This window comes from Lathyrus oleraceus, chromosome 6 (assembly GCF_024323335.1).
Source record: "Lathyrus oleraceus cultivar Zhongwan6 chromosome 6, CAAS_Psat_ZW6_1.0, whole genome shotgun sequence".
Lineage (NCBI taxonomy): Eukaryota > Viridiplantae > Streptophyta > Magnoliopsida > Fabales > Fabaceae > Lathyrus > Lathyrus oleraceus.
Window position 1 is genome coordinate 464,418,446 of NC_066584.1, and position 19,005 is coordinate 464,437,450.

General features: G+C 35.0%; 1 protein-coding gene across 2 annotated transcripts; it reads left to right on the plus strand.

Annotated features, from left to right (window-relative positions):
• The first annotated feature begins 203 nt into the window (after positions 1 to 203).
• On the plus strand, positions 204 to 3,767 carry LOC127092922 (endo-1,4-beta-xylanase 5-like). 2 transcript variants are annotated; one of them, XM_051031817.1, is made up of 7 exons: positions 204 to 377; positions 459 to 505; positions 616 to 838; positions 942 to 1,108; positions 1,411 to 1,509; positions 1,628 to 2,419; positions 3,060 to 3,767. In XM_051031817.1, the coding sequence occupies exons 1-7, from the start codon at positions 245 to 247 to the stop codon at positions 3,162 to 3,164; spliced, it is 1,566 nt and encodes a 521-aa protein (XP_050887774.1). In that variant the 5' UTR covers positions 204 to 244; the 3' UTR covers positions 3,165 to 3,767. The 2 variants fall into 2 exon arrangements, with proteins under 2 accessions (XP_050887774.1, XP_050887773.1); XM_051031816.1 differs by lacking the exon at positions 3,060 to 3,767 and adding an exon at positions 2,559 to 2,974 and having other exon boundaries at positions 206 to 377.
• The last annotated feature ends 15,238 nt before the right edge of the window (positions 3,768 to 19,005 follow it).

Consider the following 19,005-nt stretch of genomic DNA (forward strand, 5'->3'; position numbering starts at 1 on the left):
ATAATTATGCCAAAACAGAATTATTAGTTGTTTAAATAATTTGTTCATTGGTGCGAAAAAATAGTAAGTAGTAACTAGTAAGAAATAAGTAGTATCTTGAATCAATTTCTTTTATTTAATAAAAGAGAAATATAGCAGTACTAAAAATAAAGAGAAATTCAAAATCAAATAAAAAAGAGTAGATAGTTTTTTTAGAAAAAGAAAAGAAGATAGTTAATGAAGTTTAGCATCTGCAACATTTCACATGCTCGAAAAAATTGCTATAAATTGGACGGTGCGTTATTGTTTGATTAGTCACAAGATGAAGGTTGTTGCAGTAGCAGCAGAGTTGTGCATTTTCTTGCTCTCCGCGTCTTGCCTTCTACTCCTTTCTTCAGGTTCCTTTCTCTCTTTCACTACTCTCTATCTTGTGTTCCTTTTTCTCTAATAATGTATGTGTGTCTTTTCAACACATGCAGGGTTTCTACTCCATTCTAAACCTTATGATTATTCTGCTACTACTCAGGTAATGTCTCTTCTTTATCAGTTAACATGTTTATGACTAACTGAAATTGGTTTGTGCAAGTTTTCATTCAGCTAAATTACTTGTGTTGCCAATGCTTTGAAATAATGCAGTGTGTGAAAGAACCTCATAGGGCACAATATGGAGGAGGCATTATAGTAAATCCAGGGTTTGATCATAACATTAAGGGTTGGACTGTGTTTGGAAATGGAACAATTGAGGAACGGATATCAAATGACGGCAATAGATTCATTGTTGCTCGCAACAGAACACGAGCATTGGATGGTTTCTCTCAGAAGGTTCATCTGAAGAAAGGACTGATATACATTTTTTCTGGTAACTCGTCGTGTTTATCTTTTGTTAATGATTGTTTGATGACTGTTATACGATGCTGGTGATTCATTAAGTTAGTTTTGTAAAAACATTTTGGACATTTCAGCTTGGCTTCAGCTGAGTGAAGGAAGTGAGATTGTTTCGGTTGTTTTTAAAACAAATGGAAGTGAATCGGTACATGGTGGTCATGTCATAGCCAACCATGGATGCTGGTCTCTGCTAAAAGGGGGCATTGTTGCTAACTTTTCAACCCCTGCTGAGATTCTTTTTGAGGTGATTTTGCTTATATTTCTTCAAGCTTCCTCAACTATGTGTTTACAAGGCCTCTATTACAACTCTATTATTCCTCATGTATAAAATGAAATTTACATTTTGATACTATTTAAATATTTGTTCAGGATTGTGTTAAAAGTCCTACATTTGATGAGATCTAACCTGAGAACAAGTTTATAAGTAGGGGCCATATGCTTGAGTACAATCCAAAATCAGAGAATGGATAAAATGATGAAAGTGGTTGTGTTCATGTATTTTGATATTTGTGAAATTTTGTTATCTGAAACTTACTAGCAATGCAGACTGAGAATCCAACTGTGGAATTATGGGCTGATAACGTGTCCTTACAACCATTCACCAGAAAGCAATGGAGATCACACCAAGACGACAGCGTTGAGAGGGTAAGCTAGTCATAGTTTCCAACACCTCGCTGTCTTTCTAACCTGCAGTGAAAATCAGTAGTAGAAGTATAGCAGAAAGAAAATGGTATTAACAAGTTTTGCAATTTATAACCTGCAGGTACGTAAGAGCAGGGTGAGATTCCAGGTAACTCATCCAAACGAAACAGTGTTGGAAGGAGCAACTGTTGTTATCAAACAAACAAGGGCAAATTTTCCATATGGGTGTGCGATGAACCATAATATCCTCACAAACAGTGAGTACCAGAAATGGTTTGTTTCAAGATTCAAATACACAACTTTCACCAATGAGATGAAATGGTATAGTACAGAGAAAATTCAAGGCAAGGAAGACTATACTATCCCAGATGCCATGTTACAATTTGCCAAAGAAAATGGCATTTCTGTGAGAGGTCATAACATTTTGTGGGACAGTGAAAAACGTCAACCTCACTGGGATTTGTCCCTGTCTCCAGACGAATTACGAGTAGCAGCTGAGAAAAGAATGAATTCTGTTGTCTCAAGGTATAAAGGACAACTTATTGCATGGGATGTCGTGAATGAGAATGTCCATTTCCACTTTTTTGAGGACAAACTCGGCGAAAATGTCTCTGCAGAATATTATTCAGCAGCTTACCATCTTGATCCAAACACCAAGATGTTCATGAATGAGTATAACACCATTGAGTTCAGCGGGGATAAGGATGCCAGCCCAGCCAACTATATCAGGAAACTTAAGGAGATTCAGCAATTTCCAGGAACTGCTGGAATATTACTAGCCATTGGGTTGCAATGCCATTTTTCAGTTGGTGTGCCAAACCTTGCTTACATGAGGTCAGGTCTAGATCTTCTTGCTGCAACCGGACTTCCCATATGGCTCACAGAAACCAGTGTGGATCCTCAGCCAAATCAGGTACATTTGCTAGTTATAACTTCTGCTTATTGCACAAGTCGACATACAATGCTGCATTTTCTAATACAGAAGATGCATAGTTTATCACAGGAAAAACAGAAACGGAACGTTTCTTTCTCATTTTTTGTTTATTGGGCAGGCAGAGTACTTTGAACAGATACTAAGAGAGGGTTTCTCTCATCCTGCAGTTCAAGGGATTGTAATGTTTGTTGGACCAGCACAAGCTGGTTTCAACGACAGTACCTTACTTGCAGATGCAAATTTTAAAAATACTGCTGCCGGAGACGTTGTGGACAAGCTGATTCGCGAGTGGGGAACTGGTCCCCAAACAGCCATAGCAGATAGTAGAGGAATTATAGATATTTCACTACATCATGGAGATTATGATGTTACTTTTACACATCCTCTAACTCAATACTCCAAAACACTGAATATAAGTGTAAGGAAAGGATTTTCTTTGGAAACTGTCCATGTGAAAATGCATGCCTAAAAAGCAACCAGCAACTGTTACCTTTTCAATTTAGAAAGATTATAATAAAACAGTTTGCAGCACCATCATGCTTGGTTTTTTTCCGGTTATATTACACTTTTCATCCTGACTAGAACTGAACTCTTTTTGTCTGAAATCTGCTTCCGACAGGAGATCGAATCTAATACAATACAAGTACAAAACAATGCTCCCATTGGGCCATTACATCACCTGAGAACTCATTTTGTAATCCAATACAAAAATAAAACTCAATAAAAGTCCTAGCAGCTAATGCAATCTTGATTGCAAGTCTACCTTTCCTATGTAATCAATTGATTGCCAGACTAAACTACAAAGTTGTAGAATCATCTCCTCCTTGAAACTGAGATCTCTGGACATAAATGAAGAACAAAGCAATGTATAGTTGTGTGAATGATTCAGATTTAAGGAAGAGGAAAGGGAAGGAAGGTACATGGAAAATGGATTGTTGGACCTGCCACATCTTTGTTGTGTATTGTTGGTAGAACATGGAATGAAGGAGCTTGTCATGTGATCCTTCACCAAATCTCATACTTCTGATACTTCTATTGTTTCCATCACATGCTAATATGGATCATGTGACTAATCACATGATATTAACTGGGTTTCCATCATTGACTATATTACTTTTTTATTGCTTATATTTGTCAAAAGCATGACAAATTACACAGCTAAATAGAGTTGTGTTAGATTACTTTCCAGAAATCTGAAAGTTCGTTTTTCTGGAAGAGTATTTACAAGTGCATTATATTTCTAGAGTTTAACCAAATTAGTTTTACTTGCATTTGTATAGAGCTCAATAATAGGGAACTATAATTGCATGCATGCAATCTTCCTGAACGTGTGAAATTGTGATTAGTTTTGTGTCAATTCAGATACCGTGTGAGTGTCTACATGATTGACATTGTTAACAACAGGTGACAGAATATAATTTTCTGGCTTATTTCATTGATAAACTTAACAGCCTATAAATAGGCAAATACATAACTAAAGGTACCATGAAAATAGGCACTATCTAACATATTCAAAAATAAACTCCTATTGACCAGGTAAACTGAAACAAACTTACTGATACTCCTAAAAACTAGGACAACCCAAACGTGCAAATTATTAAATTTTCTCAACAATCCCTCCCTTAAACTGATGTTTCAGACACACATTCAGTTTAGTGAGAGTTAAGCTTTAAAACTCCATTCCTCAAATTGAAAACTTTGAAGTACAAACACCAAGTAGCCTCCTGAGCTTCTGAAATGCAGGAAACTTGAAAGGCTTGGTTAGAATATCAGCTATCTGGTCTTCACTTCTGCAGTAAGTAAGATTAATGACTCCATCATTTGTGAAATCCCTCAGAAAATGATACTTCACATCTATATGTTTGCTTCGACCATGTAAAACTGGATTTTTTGAAAGCTTTATTGCTGAACTGTTGTCACAGTAAATCTGAGTAGGTCCATCCTCCTTAAAATGCAGCTCTTTAAGAATTTTCTTTAGCCATATAGCTTGACAAGCACAAGCTGTTGCAGCAACAAATTCAGCTTCAGTGGATGATAATGTGACAATAAGTTGTTTCTTTGATGACCATGAAACAGCTCCTGTCCCCATCTTGAAAACATACCCATATGTGCTTTTTCGATCATCCGAATCTCCTGCATAATCACTATCCGTAAACCCAAACAGATCTGACTTTTCTCCACTTTTGTAGAACAGCCCATTGTCCTTAGTTCCTTGCAAATAACGAAAAATTCTTTTTGCAGCCAAGAGATGAATCTCTGTGGGACATCCCATGTACCTGCTAATCACACTTACAGCATGCATTATATCAGGTCTTGTTGCTGTCAAATACATTAAACTCCCCACTATTTGTTTGTAAATAGTGTCATCAACCTTCTTTCCGCCATCATCTTTGTTTAACTTCATACCAAACTCAGATGGAGTATTTACAGGATTACAATCCTTCATTTGAAACCTGTTCAAGATTTCCCGCACATACTTCTTTTGAGAAATGAAAATTCCAGTAGAAGATTGCACCACTTCAATGCCAAGAAAGTAATGCATCATGCCAAGATCAGACATCTCAAATTCAACCATCATGGATTTCTTAAAACTTCCAAACATGGCTGTATTATTTCCAGTGTAGATCAAATCATCTACATATAAGCAAACAATGAGCATTTTCCCTCCATCTTCAGTCTTTGTAAAAAGTGTATGTTCATAAGGACATTTTTGAAATCCTTCCTTCAAAAAATAAGTTTCTATACGATTATACCAAGCTCGTGGAGCTTGTTTTAACCCATATAGAGCTTTCTTTAACTTATACACTTTGTGCTCATTGCCAAGCTTTACATAATCAGGAGGTTGATCGATAAATACCTCTTCTCGCAAATCTCCATGGAGGAATGTTGATGTCACGTCCAACTGGAAGATAGGCCATGAGTTTTGAGCTGCCATAGCAATCACCAATCTGATTGTATCATGCCTTGCAACAGGAGCAAAAACTTCTTTATAATCAACACCAAACTCCTGCTTGTAGCCCTTAGCTACCAAGCGCGCCTTGTGTTTGTCAACCTCACCATTCTCCTTCAGCTTTGTCTTGTAAACCCACTTTACACCAATTGTCTTCTGCCCTTTTGGAAGATCACATAGCTCCCATGTGTCATTTCTTTCAATGGCTGTAATTTCAGCATCCATAGCCTTTCTCCATTTTGGTTCTTTGACAACCACTTCAAAGACGGTAGGATCACAATCTGAAAATAGAGCAAAGTGTGTAAGTGGGTCGTCACCTTGGTCAACTCCAGTTACCTCATAATCAATCATCCATGCTGGTCTCCTTCGAACACGTTGAGGTCTTTGTGATTCAGCTGTAAGTGGGCTTTGATCAGTTGGAACTATTTGAGTGACTTCATCTTCTTGCTCTTTTTCCATAGGCTGCTGCACTTTCTCCTCATCATCAAAATCAGTTGGAATACTTTCTTTAACACCATTTTGATTCCATGACCAGGTGCATTTTTCATCAAATACCACATCACGGCTGATGACAATTTTCATGGTGCTCGGATTGTATAGTTTATAAGCTTTTGACTTATCACTAACACCAAGAAAAATACATTTTTCTCCCTTGTTGTCTAAATTCCTCCTTTTCTCATCTGGAATATGGGCATAGGCAATACACCCAAAAAATCGGAAATAATCTACAGTAGGTTTCCTTCCGCTCCATGCTTCCTCTGGTGTCAGATTTTTAACAGCAAGTGTAGGACTTCTGTTCAATAAATGAGTGCTCCAATTAACTGCTTCAGGCCAGAAACTTTTTGGAATGCCACTTGTTGTCAAAAGACTACGCACCATATTCATAATAGTGCGGTTTTTCCTCTCGCATACACCATTTTGTTGCGGTGTATAAGCTGCTGTAAGTTGTCTCTTGATTCCATGGTTCTCACAAAAATTTGCAAATTCATGTGAGTTATATTCTCCGCCACGATCCGTGCGAAGAACTTTTATTGGGTTGCCAACTTCTTTCTCAACAAGCGCTTTATAGCTTTTAAAAGCTACAAAGGCTTCAGATTTTTCTTGCAAAAAATAATCCCAAATCCTACGACTATAATCATCAATGAAAGTAATTATATATCTTTTACCTCCATTAGAATGTGGTGTTATTGGCCCACAAATATCGGAATGAACAAGCTCCAATGTTTTCTTCGCTCTCCAAGATTTTCCTTGTGGGAATTGCTTACGGTGTTGTTTGCTAACAACACATTCTTCACAAACTTGAGAAGAAGCTGTAATTTGAGGAAGCCCCGTCACCATGCCTTTTTGTTGTAGAGTTTTCAATCCGCCAAAATTTAGATGCCCATAGCGAAAGTGCCATAGCCATGCCTCATCTTCTAATTTTGTCGAGAGGCACGAATGAGCTGTGTTGTGGAGATAAAGTGGGAACATACGATTCGCCGTCATGTTAACTTGAGCAATTAAGCCCAACTTTGCATCTTGAATCTGACATACTCCATCTTTGATAAAAATCTCGTATCCTTTTTCTTGTAACTGACCCACACTAAGCAAGTTGGTTTTTAAATCAGGCACAAAAAGAACATTAGTGATAGTGTGGGTGGAATTTCCTTTGGTTTGGATTGTTACCTTTCCTTTTCCCATAACCGAAATTTTGGAGTTGTCACCAAACTTAACAGAGCTGCGAAAGGATTCATCCAAGTCAGAAAATGCCTCCTTCTCTCCACACATGTGGTTGGTGCAGCCAGTGTCTAAATACCACATGTTTTGTTGAGTTTCTTCCTTCACGTGATACACCATCAAAAGAGACACCTCTTCTTCCTTTTCTGCAAAGTTAGTTTGATCTCCACTTCGTTTATTCAAATCAGTTTGACATTCTGATTTATAATGACCATACCTATGACATCTGAAACATTCAACATTGGACTTGTCTGCTGACTTTGATCGATAAGTTATTGAGTGGTGGCCTCCGCGTCCTCTGCCTCTTCCTTGAAATTGACTCTCTTGATGATGATTTTGCTGTTGGTTCCCACGATCATTGTTGTTTCTGACTCCTCTATTTCGACCTCTACCTCTTCCCCGTCCTCTATCGGCTCTACTAGGTATGAAGTGATTTTCTGATAAGGTCTTCAATGCTTGCTCTTCTTTTTCCTGTTGGTTAATTTTTTGTTCATGAACCAACAAGGAACTTTGCAATTCATCAATTGAAAGTTCATCAACATCATTAGCTTCTTCTATCGAACAGACAACAAAATTAAATTTTGGTGTCAAGGATCGAAGAATCTTCTCAACAACGGTGACATCTGTTGTCTTGTCTCCATGAATCCGCATCTTGTTAACAATAGCCATCATTCTTGAAAGGTAGTTGGTAACTGACTCTCCTGATTTCATTCGAAGTAATTCGAACTCTGAACGAAGTGCTTGAAGCTGCTGCCTCTTTGTTCTTGTTGTACCTTGGTATTTCTTCTTCATGGAATCCCAAATATGCTTTGCGGTGTCCTTGCACAGAATGGTTTCCAAAATTGAGCGATCAATAGCTTGGAAGAGATAATTTTTTGCTTTAAGGTCCTTTAACTTCAGCCCTTCAAGCTCTGTCTTTTGCGCATCTGTCGGCGTAACACCTGCTGTTGTTTCTGCTACTCCAGAAACAGGCGTAACACCTGCTGCTGTTTCTGCTACTCCAGAAACAACAACCGTCCAATATTCTTTGGACCTCAAGAAGTTCTCCATGAGCATGCTCCAATGGTCATAGTGACCATCAAAGCGTGGAATAGATGCTTGCACAAAGCTATTTTCAGAAGCCATGTGTGCAGAAAAAAACTACTATTTTTCCTGTTTCTCTCCCTCACAGTATTTTTTTTTCTCTCAATTTGCAGTCCCTCTCACGTAAAACCAGCTCTAGATACCACTGTTAACAACAGGTGACAGAATATAATTTTCTGGCTTATTTCATTGATAAACTTAACAGCCTATAAATAGGCAAATACATAACTAAAGGTACCATGAAAATAGGCACTATCTAACATATTCAAAAATAAACTCCTATTGACTAGGTAAACTGAAACAAATTTACTGATACTCCTAAAAACTAGGACAACCCAAACGTGCAAATTATTAAATTTTCTCAACAGACATATCATATTATTGCTCAATGTACTTTGCTCCTTGTTCTGCGGTGTTTGGAGAGACTTCTCAAGGGGTTTAAGTGTCTGTGATTTTTCTTTAGAAAAATAGAGAGTTCATTTTATACCTTTATAAATATTAATGACTTGAAATAGACAAGTGAGCTTTCATGAATTTTCTGGTTCCTTGCCATTTTATCTCTAACTTTAGCATTCATTTGAAAACTTGAATATTCTTCTGATGAGGCTTCGGATAACTCTTCATAACGATCTTTATCATCAAACAAACCGCTTGATAACACCAAAGCATCATCACTTGATCAACAACTTGTCAAGCATCATTACTCGAATAACATATCAAGCACCATCACTTGATAATCAACTTGTCAAGCACTATCACTTGATCAACATATCAAACACCATCACTTGATTAATCTTCAAGCACCAACACTTGAACAAACAAAGTATTGAATATCAAAACTTGATGAAAACTTCTCTTAAGAGCGTTGTCAGTATCAAAAATAAATAAATAGATTGTTACAATCTTCATACCTGCAAGTACATATATCCACAAAGTATTATGTACTTGGGAACGTAGTGTCGTGTTCGATTCAAGACTGGAAAGCACAAAATTGATGGAATTTTAGACTATGTCCATTATGTTTGTTTGGGGCCTACCAAAGAGGTTGTCATGGGTGATTTCAAGTATTTTATGATTTTCATAGATGATTTTTCTCGCAAGATTTGAGTGCATTTTTTGAAGCAGAAATATGAGTTATTTACCAATTTCAAGTTTTGAAAAGCAGAGGTAGAGAATAAAATTGGTAGAAAAATCAAGTATTTACGGTTAGATATGGGACAAAATATACTGATTCAAATCTCAAGAGATTAGTAGCAAACCTCTGATGTCCAAATTGGTATCACATACATAAAGTCTAGCTATGAGTCACATTGCATACATAAAGGCTATGTGAGTTGAATTGTTGTGTTGTCGTGTGGACATGTTATGCAAAGTGTCATAAGTTATTCTCATGGTGATAGTGGTGTATACCACCCTTCGACCTGAAACCACTATGGACCCTAGATGTAGAGTCGAGTGTTTTATTGCTGATCAAACGTTATCCGTAACTGGATGACCATAAAGACAGTTGATGGGTACTCCACGAAGCATGCTGAGGGACATGAGTGACCTAGATGGAATTTGTCCATCCCGCGTAACAGGATAAACGTCTAAGGATCCAATATTGAATTGGACAAGGATGACACGGTCTACGCCTTGTGTTCAATATAAACATAAGGGCAAAAGGATAAATTGTACACACAAGTATTATCACAAAAAAGGATTTGTCAGATCACATGACATTTTCGTGTCTTGGGTATCAGTGATGTGTTGCTAGATACCGCTTACTATTTATTATGTTAAATACGCGATTTAATATAATTGTCAATGTCGCGAAAACCTACAGGGTCACACACAAAAGAACGAATTGATGAGAGTAGAGTAAATAAAGAACACCGTAAGGTACGGTGCACTTAAGTGAATTGTAGAACATCGTAAGGTACGGTGCACTTAAGTAGAACACGAAATGTGGTAAGATACCACGCGCTTAAGTGACTTTCGGTATACCATAAGATATGGACCACATACACTTAAGTGGACTTTTTAGTTTGCAGCCCACACAAGTGGTTCTATAAATAGAACCCTTGTGCAGAAGCATTTCACTTGATGAAATTTCGTCTCTCTCTCTCTCTCTCTCTCTCTCTCTCTCTCTCTCTCTCTCTCAAAGCCTTCATTTGTAGCAGCTAGCATTGAGACTGAAGGGATCTGTTAGTGTGGACTGAGTAGAGGCGTTGTCACCATTCAACGCTCATGATCACTCATTAGATCTGCATCAAAGGTTTCAATCACCACAAGAGGTGACCGTTTCTATCACTGATCATGTCCATTCGTAAGGATCACTAAAGGAAAATTTTAATTTTCGTTGCGTTTTGGATCACAATTTTTCTTCACATGTGTTGTTGATTGTGTGATTTAAGTTAGCCTTATATTCTTTTACACCGTTAATATATTTGAGCGTATTCTCACCTATTTGTTGTTTGTTTTATGTTGTTTTGTACAATGTTGTACAGATACTCAGGAGGAGTAATTGTCGTTGTGAGTTGGAAGAGGACTATGAAGTTGTCTTTGTTTTTCCTTATTGTTTTATTGTCGCTTAGTTGGAATTGTTGCTCTGATTTGTAACATCAGAGAACTGGTCATTTAAATTGTTTTGAGTTAATGGTTGAATTTTGTTAATTTTGTTAAGTACTTCATTTGAAGAGATATTTGAAGTTTATCTTAATTATTTTGAATTCCACTGCGAGTTTTGAAATTAATTGGAAAGTATGCATGTTATGTTTAAGTAGCATCCTAAAATGATGATTTTATTCTTTAAATTAAGAGTGGGGATTTTAGGGTATGGCAATTTCACCTCAATCAGAGTTACAAAACTTAAGATATGATTAAATAATATAAGATAATGACTCGATCGTTTTAATTTTCTTTATAACCAAATTGGATTAAAGAGAATTAATTGGATGTACACCCCTTTAGTCCTCGAGTGTTTTGACACAAATCACACGACTTGCTTGTTCAGACTTTTTTCTTCCTTCTCGAACACCCCTGGGTTATTCTAAGTCTCGCCTTATCAGCCAAATCGTGTGAAAATGGTTAAATAAATGTACATCTATCTTCATCGTCGAGTTTTCAAAACACAAGTTGTACAACTTGATCGTTTTGAATATCACATTTTCACCAAACAAAATTGGATTAAAAAGAATGAATTGGATGCACATCCCTTTTGTCCTCGAGTATTCGAACACAAGTCGTACGACTTGCTTGTTCGAATACCCGTCTTCCTCCTTAAAACAACTAGAACCAACATACAACTTTCTTTTCGCCTTAGCGCGATCAAACTTTTTTCCTTTAAAATCGATTAACATAAAAGGTACGTAGGAGTAAAAATCAAATCTTTTCAAACAACCTAATAAAAAAAATTCTCTTCTCTATTCTTGTAAATATATTATACTTTGTGTTTATTAATTAGGAGAAATAAGATATATTAAGATTAACATTATCTTTTTACAAAATTAATTAGAGATAGTCTTTTTAAAAACGGATGTTGAAGGATACTAACATATTTCCTACACATAATCGACTTGCGGTGATCATCTTTTTGTTATTTAAAAATTTTATTAACGTATCTCATTTTCAAATAAACTTCGATAACAACCATTGCTTTTGAGAATTCTCTTCCGAATATTTTGGCACTACGACATATAATGATCATAATCAACTAACAATTAAGAAACATGATGTTATCTTGATAATTACTTATAAACTAATATAACAAGTAACTTTAACAATATTGGTACTCTTTCAAAACAATGGAGTACCTAAGAACTTGTCAGATTTATATTAAGAAACATGATGTTATCTTAATTTGAGTGAGTGGTTATCCATGTTATAGCACAATATGGTAGTGGCTTCATCACTAAATGCATCCCACGATATCAACCAAACTGTACTGAGAGTAGGTTCAATATATAACTAGCTTGTGTGAATTTGGCTAAATACAACCTATATTACTTATGGTGTAAACTCCATTAACACGTGCCATTCATACATTGACAACATATCATATCATATGCACTACTAACATGGATGATAAGTATAATGGCCATTTATATACGACAATGCATTCTGTTTCAGATGCCACTTCAACGTACATTTTCTGAAAACTATACAATAGAAAATATGAAAACTAAACAAAGCATGAAATAGTTATAAATCATCACCTTTTTTAACCTATAAACTATAAATATAATCTATAACTTTTTAAATTTTATAAAATCTATCAATTTTAATGAAAGAATTAAAGAGAAATTTTTCAATTTTTTTTTACAAAGTTTGTGTCGCTACTTTTATATTAATTTAAAATAAAAAATTGTTTTTATTTTACCATATTATAAATTGAGTTTTTTCTAGGGATCGAAACTTTGATTATTTGTTAATGAGTTCAAATTTCCACCGCTTAGATTAATCATTTATCGCATAGTAAATTGTTGAAAAATTGATGTGAATTTGAAATTGTCTCCCATTAATTAATGGAAGTTAATTAGATGGATATTAATTAATTGATATTAATTAATTATTAATTAATATTTATAAGGTGTCACTTATCAAAATCTAATTTTAATCTAGTTTTGGTTAAGTAACTCTTTCCTATTATTTTCTCTCCATTCAGTTGAATCTTTTATCCATAAATATGGTTTCTCAGTTCAATTGCAGGTCACTTCAGAATTCTGAATTTTTGGAATCTCTCTTCTCCTTCTTTATTCTCTTCATCTCAAATTATTTCTATTCTTCTTTATTTTTGGAGTGACTTATTGTGCTACCAACGACTGAATTTTTTCAGATACTACGAGCGGTTTAAACACCATCTAAAGGTGTATTTCTTTGAATAATTTATTATAGTGCAAATGATAATAGTAAAATTGAACGAACTGTTTTATCTTGGAGACATCGTCGAAACTCGACTGTATTGCATAATTATTGGTAGTACGACGAAACGTCTTAAAGTAAGCGACCTAGTATGCGACTCGTCCCGGTAATTTTCTTTGTGGAAAATTTTCCAAAACCAAAAACAACAATTTTAAGACGTTGTTTTAACTGTCATGACTACTGAGGAAATTATCGGTACTACTGCGGTCGCTGCTGTCTCAGACAAATCATTCAAGTTTGAGGGTTTTCACTTCAAACGTTCGCAAGCTAAGATGAAGTTTTTCTTAACTTTACAGAAGGTTGCCCGTGTTCTGACTGAGGATATCCCTGTTGCTCCTTCTGGATCACCCGACCAAACTAATGGTAAGAACTTTGTAGATTCAGATGAAACTGCTAAAACTAATGAATTTGCGAGTAATTTACAACTCAGGAAAGAAATCGGCTTATGGCATGAGAATGACTATCTCTGCAAAAATCTCATTTTGAACAGTCTTGTTAACGATCTGTACAAATACTACAGTAATTGTAAGAATGCTAAATAGGTATGGGATGCTAAATAGGTATGGGAAGCTCTGTAGAAGAAATATAATACTAAAGAAGCATGTGTAAAGAAATATACTGTTAGCCGCTACTTGAACTATAAGATGGTGGATGAAAGGTCTGTGGAAGCTCAAAGCCACGATATTCAAAAAATTGCTCATGAAATCATAACTGGAGGTATGCCACTCGACGAACAATTTCAAATTGCTGTTATAATTGATAAACTGCTCCCTGGTTAGAAAGATTTCAAAAATTTGCTTTGACACAAAACAAAAGAGTTTTCAATCGAGAGTCTGATCACTCGCCTCCAAATTGAAGACGAAGCTAGGAGACAAGATCAGAAAGATGAAGTCTTAGTTGTTTCTAACAACAACAAGAGATTATGTGCGGTTCTGAAGCCTACGGGAAAACCATTAAAGAATAAGAACCGCAATGTTGTGAACCGAATTAAGAATGAGAATCCCCCAAGGGCACCATATGCTCCGATTGCTAGACAACAACCACCACCTCATAGAAATGACGCACTGATCTTCACTTGCTTTAATTGTGGAAAACTGGGTCACGTGGCTAAGAAATGTAAGAGCATGCCTAAACCTATTATCTCTAATGCACAGGTTAACCTGACTGATGAGCAATTCATTGTTATGATCACCGAAATCAACATGGTTGGTGGAAGTGATGGTTGGTGGATAGAAACTGGCGCCTCACGTCATGTTTGTTATGATCGTGATATGTTCAAGACATACATGAATGCTGAAGATAAGAAAGTGTTATTGGGAGATGCTCACACCAATAATGTTACTAGAATTGGAGATATTGAGATGAACTTCACCTCAGGAAAGACTTTGATCTTGAAGGATGTCATGCATGTTCCTGAAATTAGGAAGAATCTTGTTTATGGTTTTCTTTTAAATAAGGCAGGATTTAGTCAGTCTATTGGGGCATATTTGTACACCATCACTAAGAATTGTATTTTTGTTGGGAAAAGGTATGCCACAGATTACATGTTTAAGTTGAATTTTGAATTGAATAAAATTTCTCCTTCTGTTTACTCTTTGTGTGATTTTAATATTTGGCATGCTAGACTTTGTCATGTTAATAAGCGAGTTATTTCTAATGCATGCAACTTAGGCCTAATCCTTAAATTAAATGTCAATGTTTCAAATAAATATGAATATTATAGTCAAGCTACAATAACTAAGACTTAGCACAAATCAATCATTAAAGAATCTGATCCTTTAGGTCTTATACACTATGATATATGCGAATTAGATGGAACTTTAACTAGAAATAATAGACGTTATTTTATCACCTTTATTGACGATTGTTCTGATTATACTTATGTGTACTTAATGAAGAATAAAAGTGAAGTTCTTGACATGTTTAAGATGTATGTAGCTGAAATTGAGAATCAACTTATTTAGAAGATTAAGAGACTTCATAGTGATAGGGGAACTGAATACGATTTTGGGTTATGTAATGATTTTTATAGTAAACATGGAATTGTACATGAAACGACTGCTCCATATTCTCCTGAAATGAATGGTAAAGTAGAAAGAAAGAATAAAACTCTTACTGAATTTATTGTTGCAATTATGATGAATTCTGGTGCTGCACCTCACTGGTGGGGGGAAATTTTATTGACTATTTGCTATGTCTTGAATAGAGTTCCCAAGTCAAAAAATAAGATCTTTCCTTATGAGACATTAAAGAAAAGACAACCAAACTTGTCTTATTTGAGAACTTGGGGTTGTCTGGCTTATGTCAGAATTTCATATCCCAAATGAGTTAAACTCGCTAGTAGAGCCTATGAATGCGTATTCATTGGGTATGCAACAAACAGTAAGACATATAGGTTTTATGACCTAAATGCAAAAGTGATCACAGAATCAAATGATGCTGAATTTTATGAAGACAAATTTCCTTTCAAATCGAGAAATAGTGGGGGCATTCAATCGAGTCACATTCCCGTGATTAGAAACACATAAAGTGGCGACATTGTAGAAACAAAACTTCGACGAAGTAAAAGAGTAAGAATTACTAAAGACTATAGGCCCGATTATGCGGCTTATAATGTAGAAGAAGATCCAATAAATCTTCAAGAAGCCTTGTCATCTCTAGATGTAGATTTATTGCAAGAGGCTATTACTGATGAGATAGAATCTCTAGAAACTAACAAGATTTGACTCTTAGTAGACTTGCCTCCTGGTTGCAAACTAATCGATTGTAAATGAGTTTTGAAAAAGAAACTAAAATCTGATGGAACTATTGATAAATACAAGGCTCGCCTTGTAGCCAAGGGTTTTAGACAAAGAGAAAACATAGATTTCTTCGACACCTTTTCTCTAGTCACTAGAATTACATCCATAAGGGTACTTATTTCAATAGCTACTACTTTATAACTTAATAGCACATCAAATGGATGTTAAAACAACTTTTTTTTAAATGGTGACTTAGAAGAAGAAATCTATATGGAACAACCGGAAGGGTTTGTGATCTATGGACAAGAAAACAAGGTCTGTAAGTTAGACAAGTCTCTGTATGGACTAAAACAAGCTCCTAAATAATGGCATGAAAAGTTTGATAATTTAATGATATTGAATGGGTACAAAGTGAATGAAAGTGACAAATGCATTTATTACAAAACTGAGAATCACATATGCACTATCATATATCTCTATGTTGACGATCTACTCATATTTGGATCAAACATTCAAACCATTAATGATGTGAAATTATTGTTGTGCAAGAACTTTGACATGAAAGACCTCGGAGAAGCAAGCATGATCCTTGGTATCAAGATCACGAGACCCGAACAAGGAATTTCTTTGGATCAATCACACTATGTGGAGAAGATCTTAAAGAAATATAAACACTTTGACTGTAAACCTGCGTGCACACCATATGATCCAAGTGTGAAATTGTTTAAGAACAGTGGTGAAAGTGTTACACAAACATAATATGCGAGCATCATTGGCAGTCTTACGTATGCCACTGATTGTACTAGACCCGACATTACATATGTCGTAGGATTGTTGTACATGTTTATGAGTAGACCAAGTAACGAGCACTGACAAGCTATTGAGCAAGTCATGAGGTACCTTAAAAAGACCATGGATCTCGGCCTACATTATCAGAAATTTCCTTCTGTATTAGAAGGGTACAAGGATGCAGATTGGAACACCTTATCAGATGATTCCTGAGCTACAAGTGGCTATATATTTAGTATAGGCGGGGGAGAAGTATATTGGAAATCAAAGAAAGAGATTATCTTGGCTCAATCCACAATGGAGTCTGAGATGATAACACTAGCCACAACTAGTGAAGAAGCAAGTTGGTTAAGATGCTTGCTAGCTGAGATCCCTTTATGGGAAAAAACTATGTCAGCTATGTTGATCCACTGCGATAGTATCGCGACTATTGCAAAAATTGAGAATCGTTATTATAATGGTAAAAGACGTCAAATAAGAAGAAAGTACAACACCATCAGAGATTGTATCTCTAAAGGAGCTGTAAGAGTGGATCATGTACACACTGATGAAAATTTAGCAGATCATTTGACGAAAGGATTAGCTAGAGAGAAAGTCCACAATACATCTAAGAAGATGGGACTAATTCCTATCAAGAAATGAGTTGCTCATGATGGTAACCCGACCTAGATGACTGGAGATCTCAAGAAATAGGTTCAATGAGTAATAACAAGTTATGAGTAATATGAGATGATCATGCAAGTGAAGCATGAATCCTGAAGTAATAAGATGATGAGATAATATAAGCTTTTAATGAGATCTATATTTTGTATGAGGAAGTGCCTAGGCTATATGAGTACTCTTGATAGACTCACCTTTGTGATTGTGGAATTTGGGTCGGTTCCTATGGAGTTTCGGGGTAGAATTCCTAGAGCCTTCACTAAATCGGTATACACGTGTAGAGCCATTAAAGCACGGGCTATTATAATACACCTTAAGAAAAGGTTGTGTGCGAGTCTGATGTATGAGATGGAGTTCAAGACAATTGTGTCACTCTTGTTGAATCAAAATCTTACTTGCTACGCAAAGGTTCAAGTTGTAGACACCTTTGCTTATGCACAATCTTAAAAACGTTTGACGTTACTTATAAAATCGCCTTTTAAATTCAAGTGGGGATTGTTGAAAAGTTGATGTGAATTTGAAAGAGTCATCCTATTAATTAATGGAAATGAATTAGGTGAAAATTAATTAATTAATATTTATAAGGTGTTACTCATCAAAACCTAGTTTTAACCTAATTTTGACTAAGTAACTCCCTCCCATTATTTTCTATTTTCTCTCCACTCAGTTGATTCCTTTATCCATAAATATGGTTCCTCAGTTCCATTGCAAGTGATTTTTTCAGATACTAAGAGTGGTTTAAACATCATCTGAAGGTGTATTTTTTTGAACGATTTATTACCGTGCAAGTGATAATCGTAAAATTGAACGAACTGTTTTATCCTGGAGACGTCGTTGAAACTCAACTGTATTGCATTATTATTGATATGCATAATTATTGATAGTATGGCAAAACGTCTTAAAGAAAACGACATAGTACGCGACTCGTCCCGCTAATTTTCTTTGTGGCAAATTTTTCAAAACCGAAAACAAACACAAATTTTATTTCTATCGGTAGGATATACTATTTTAGTTTGATTTCTTTTATACTATTTTTCTAAAATATATTCAACATGCAAATGAATATGTACTTTTAAAAAGAATATTTACATAGTCAATTTAATAACATTCAGAGTTAGATGAGATGATACGTTTGTTATAGATTAATCAATAATTTTTACTTAAATTAATTTTATTGTTTATTTTAATAATTCATAAGTTTTTCAATCCTTTTCAATCTTATAAAGGTGGCATGTTCATTAATACATATTCGTGATATTACAATATATTTAATAATAGAAATAAATTTATAATATTTTTTAATTTTAATTAAATCCCATGATAATTATTGCTGAGTTAGAATACAATTTCAAAAAAAAATATTAAATAAAAGTATTAAATATTTGAATTTTAAAATGATAAAACTAAAAATTTATTAAATCAAAGAGATTAATTATTATATACCGACAGTATAAAAAAATTTATGCGATCAATATATTACTATCATCTATTTGTATTATCTATTATTCACTGATCGTATAAAATCTATACTATTAGTATATTTCAATTAAATTCTAAACTAAAATAGGAGGATAAAAATAAATTTTAAAATTCTATAAAAAAAATAATAATAATAAAACAAAAGTGTGTCCATATTTTTATTTTCTTAAAAGTACAATTTTCCTTTAGACTCACATGCATTGCTCGGGCTTATAAATAGCTAATTATAATTCCTATAGGTGCAT

Coding starts and splice junctions, on each gene's coding strand:
- LOC127092922 (XM_051031816.1), top strand. CDS start 245: ATGCTCGAAAAAATTGCTATAAATTGGACGGTGCGTTATTGTTTGATT. Junction 506..615: donor ATTATTCTGCTACTACTCAG/GTAATGTCTCTT, acceptor GAAATAATGCAG/TGTGTGAAAGAACCTCATAG. Junction 2,420..2,558: donor TGGATCCTCAGCCAAATCAG/GTACATTTGCTA, acceptor TTTATTGGGCAG/GCAGAGTACTTTGAACAGAT.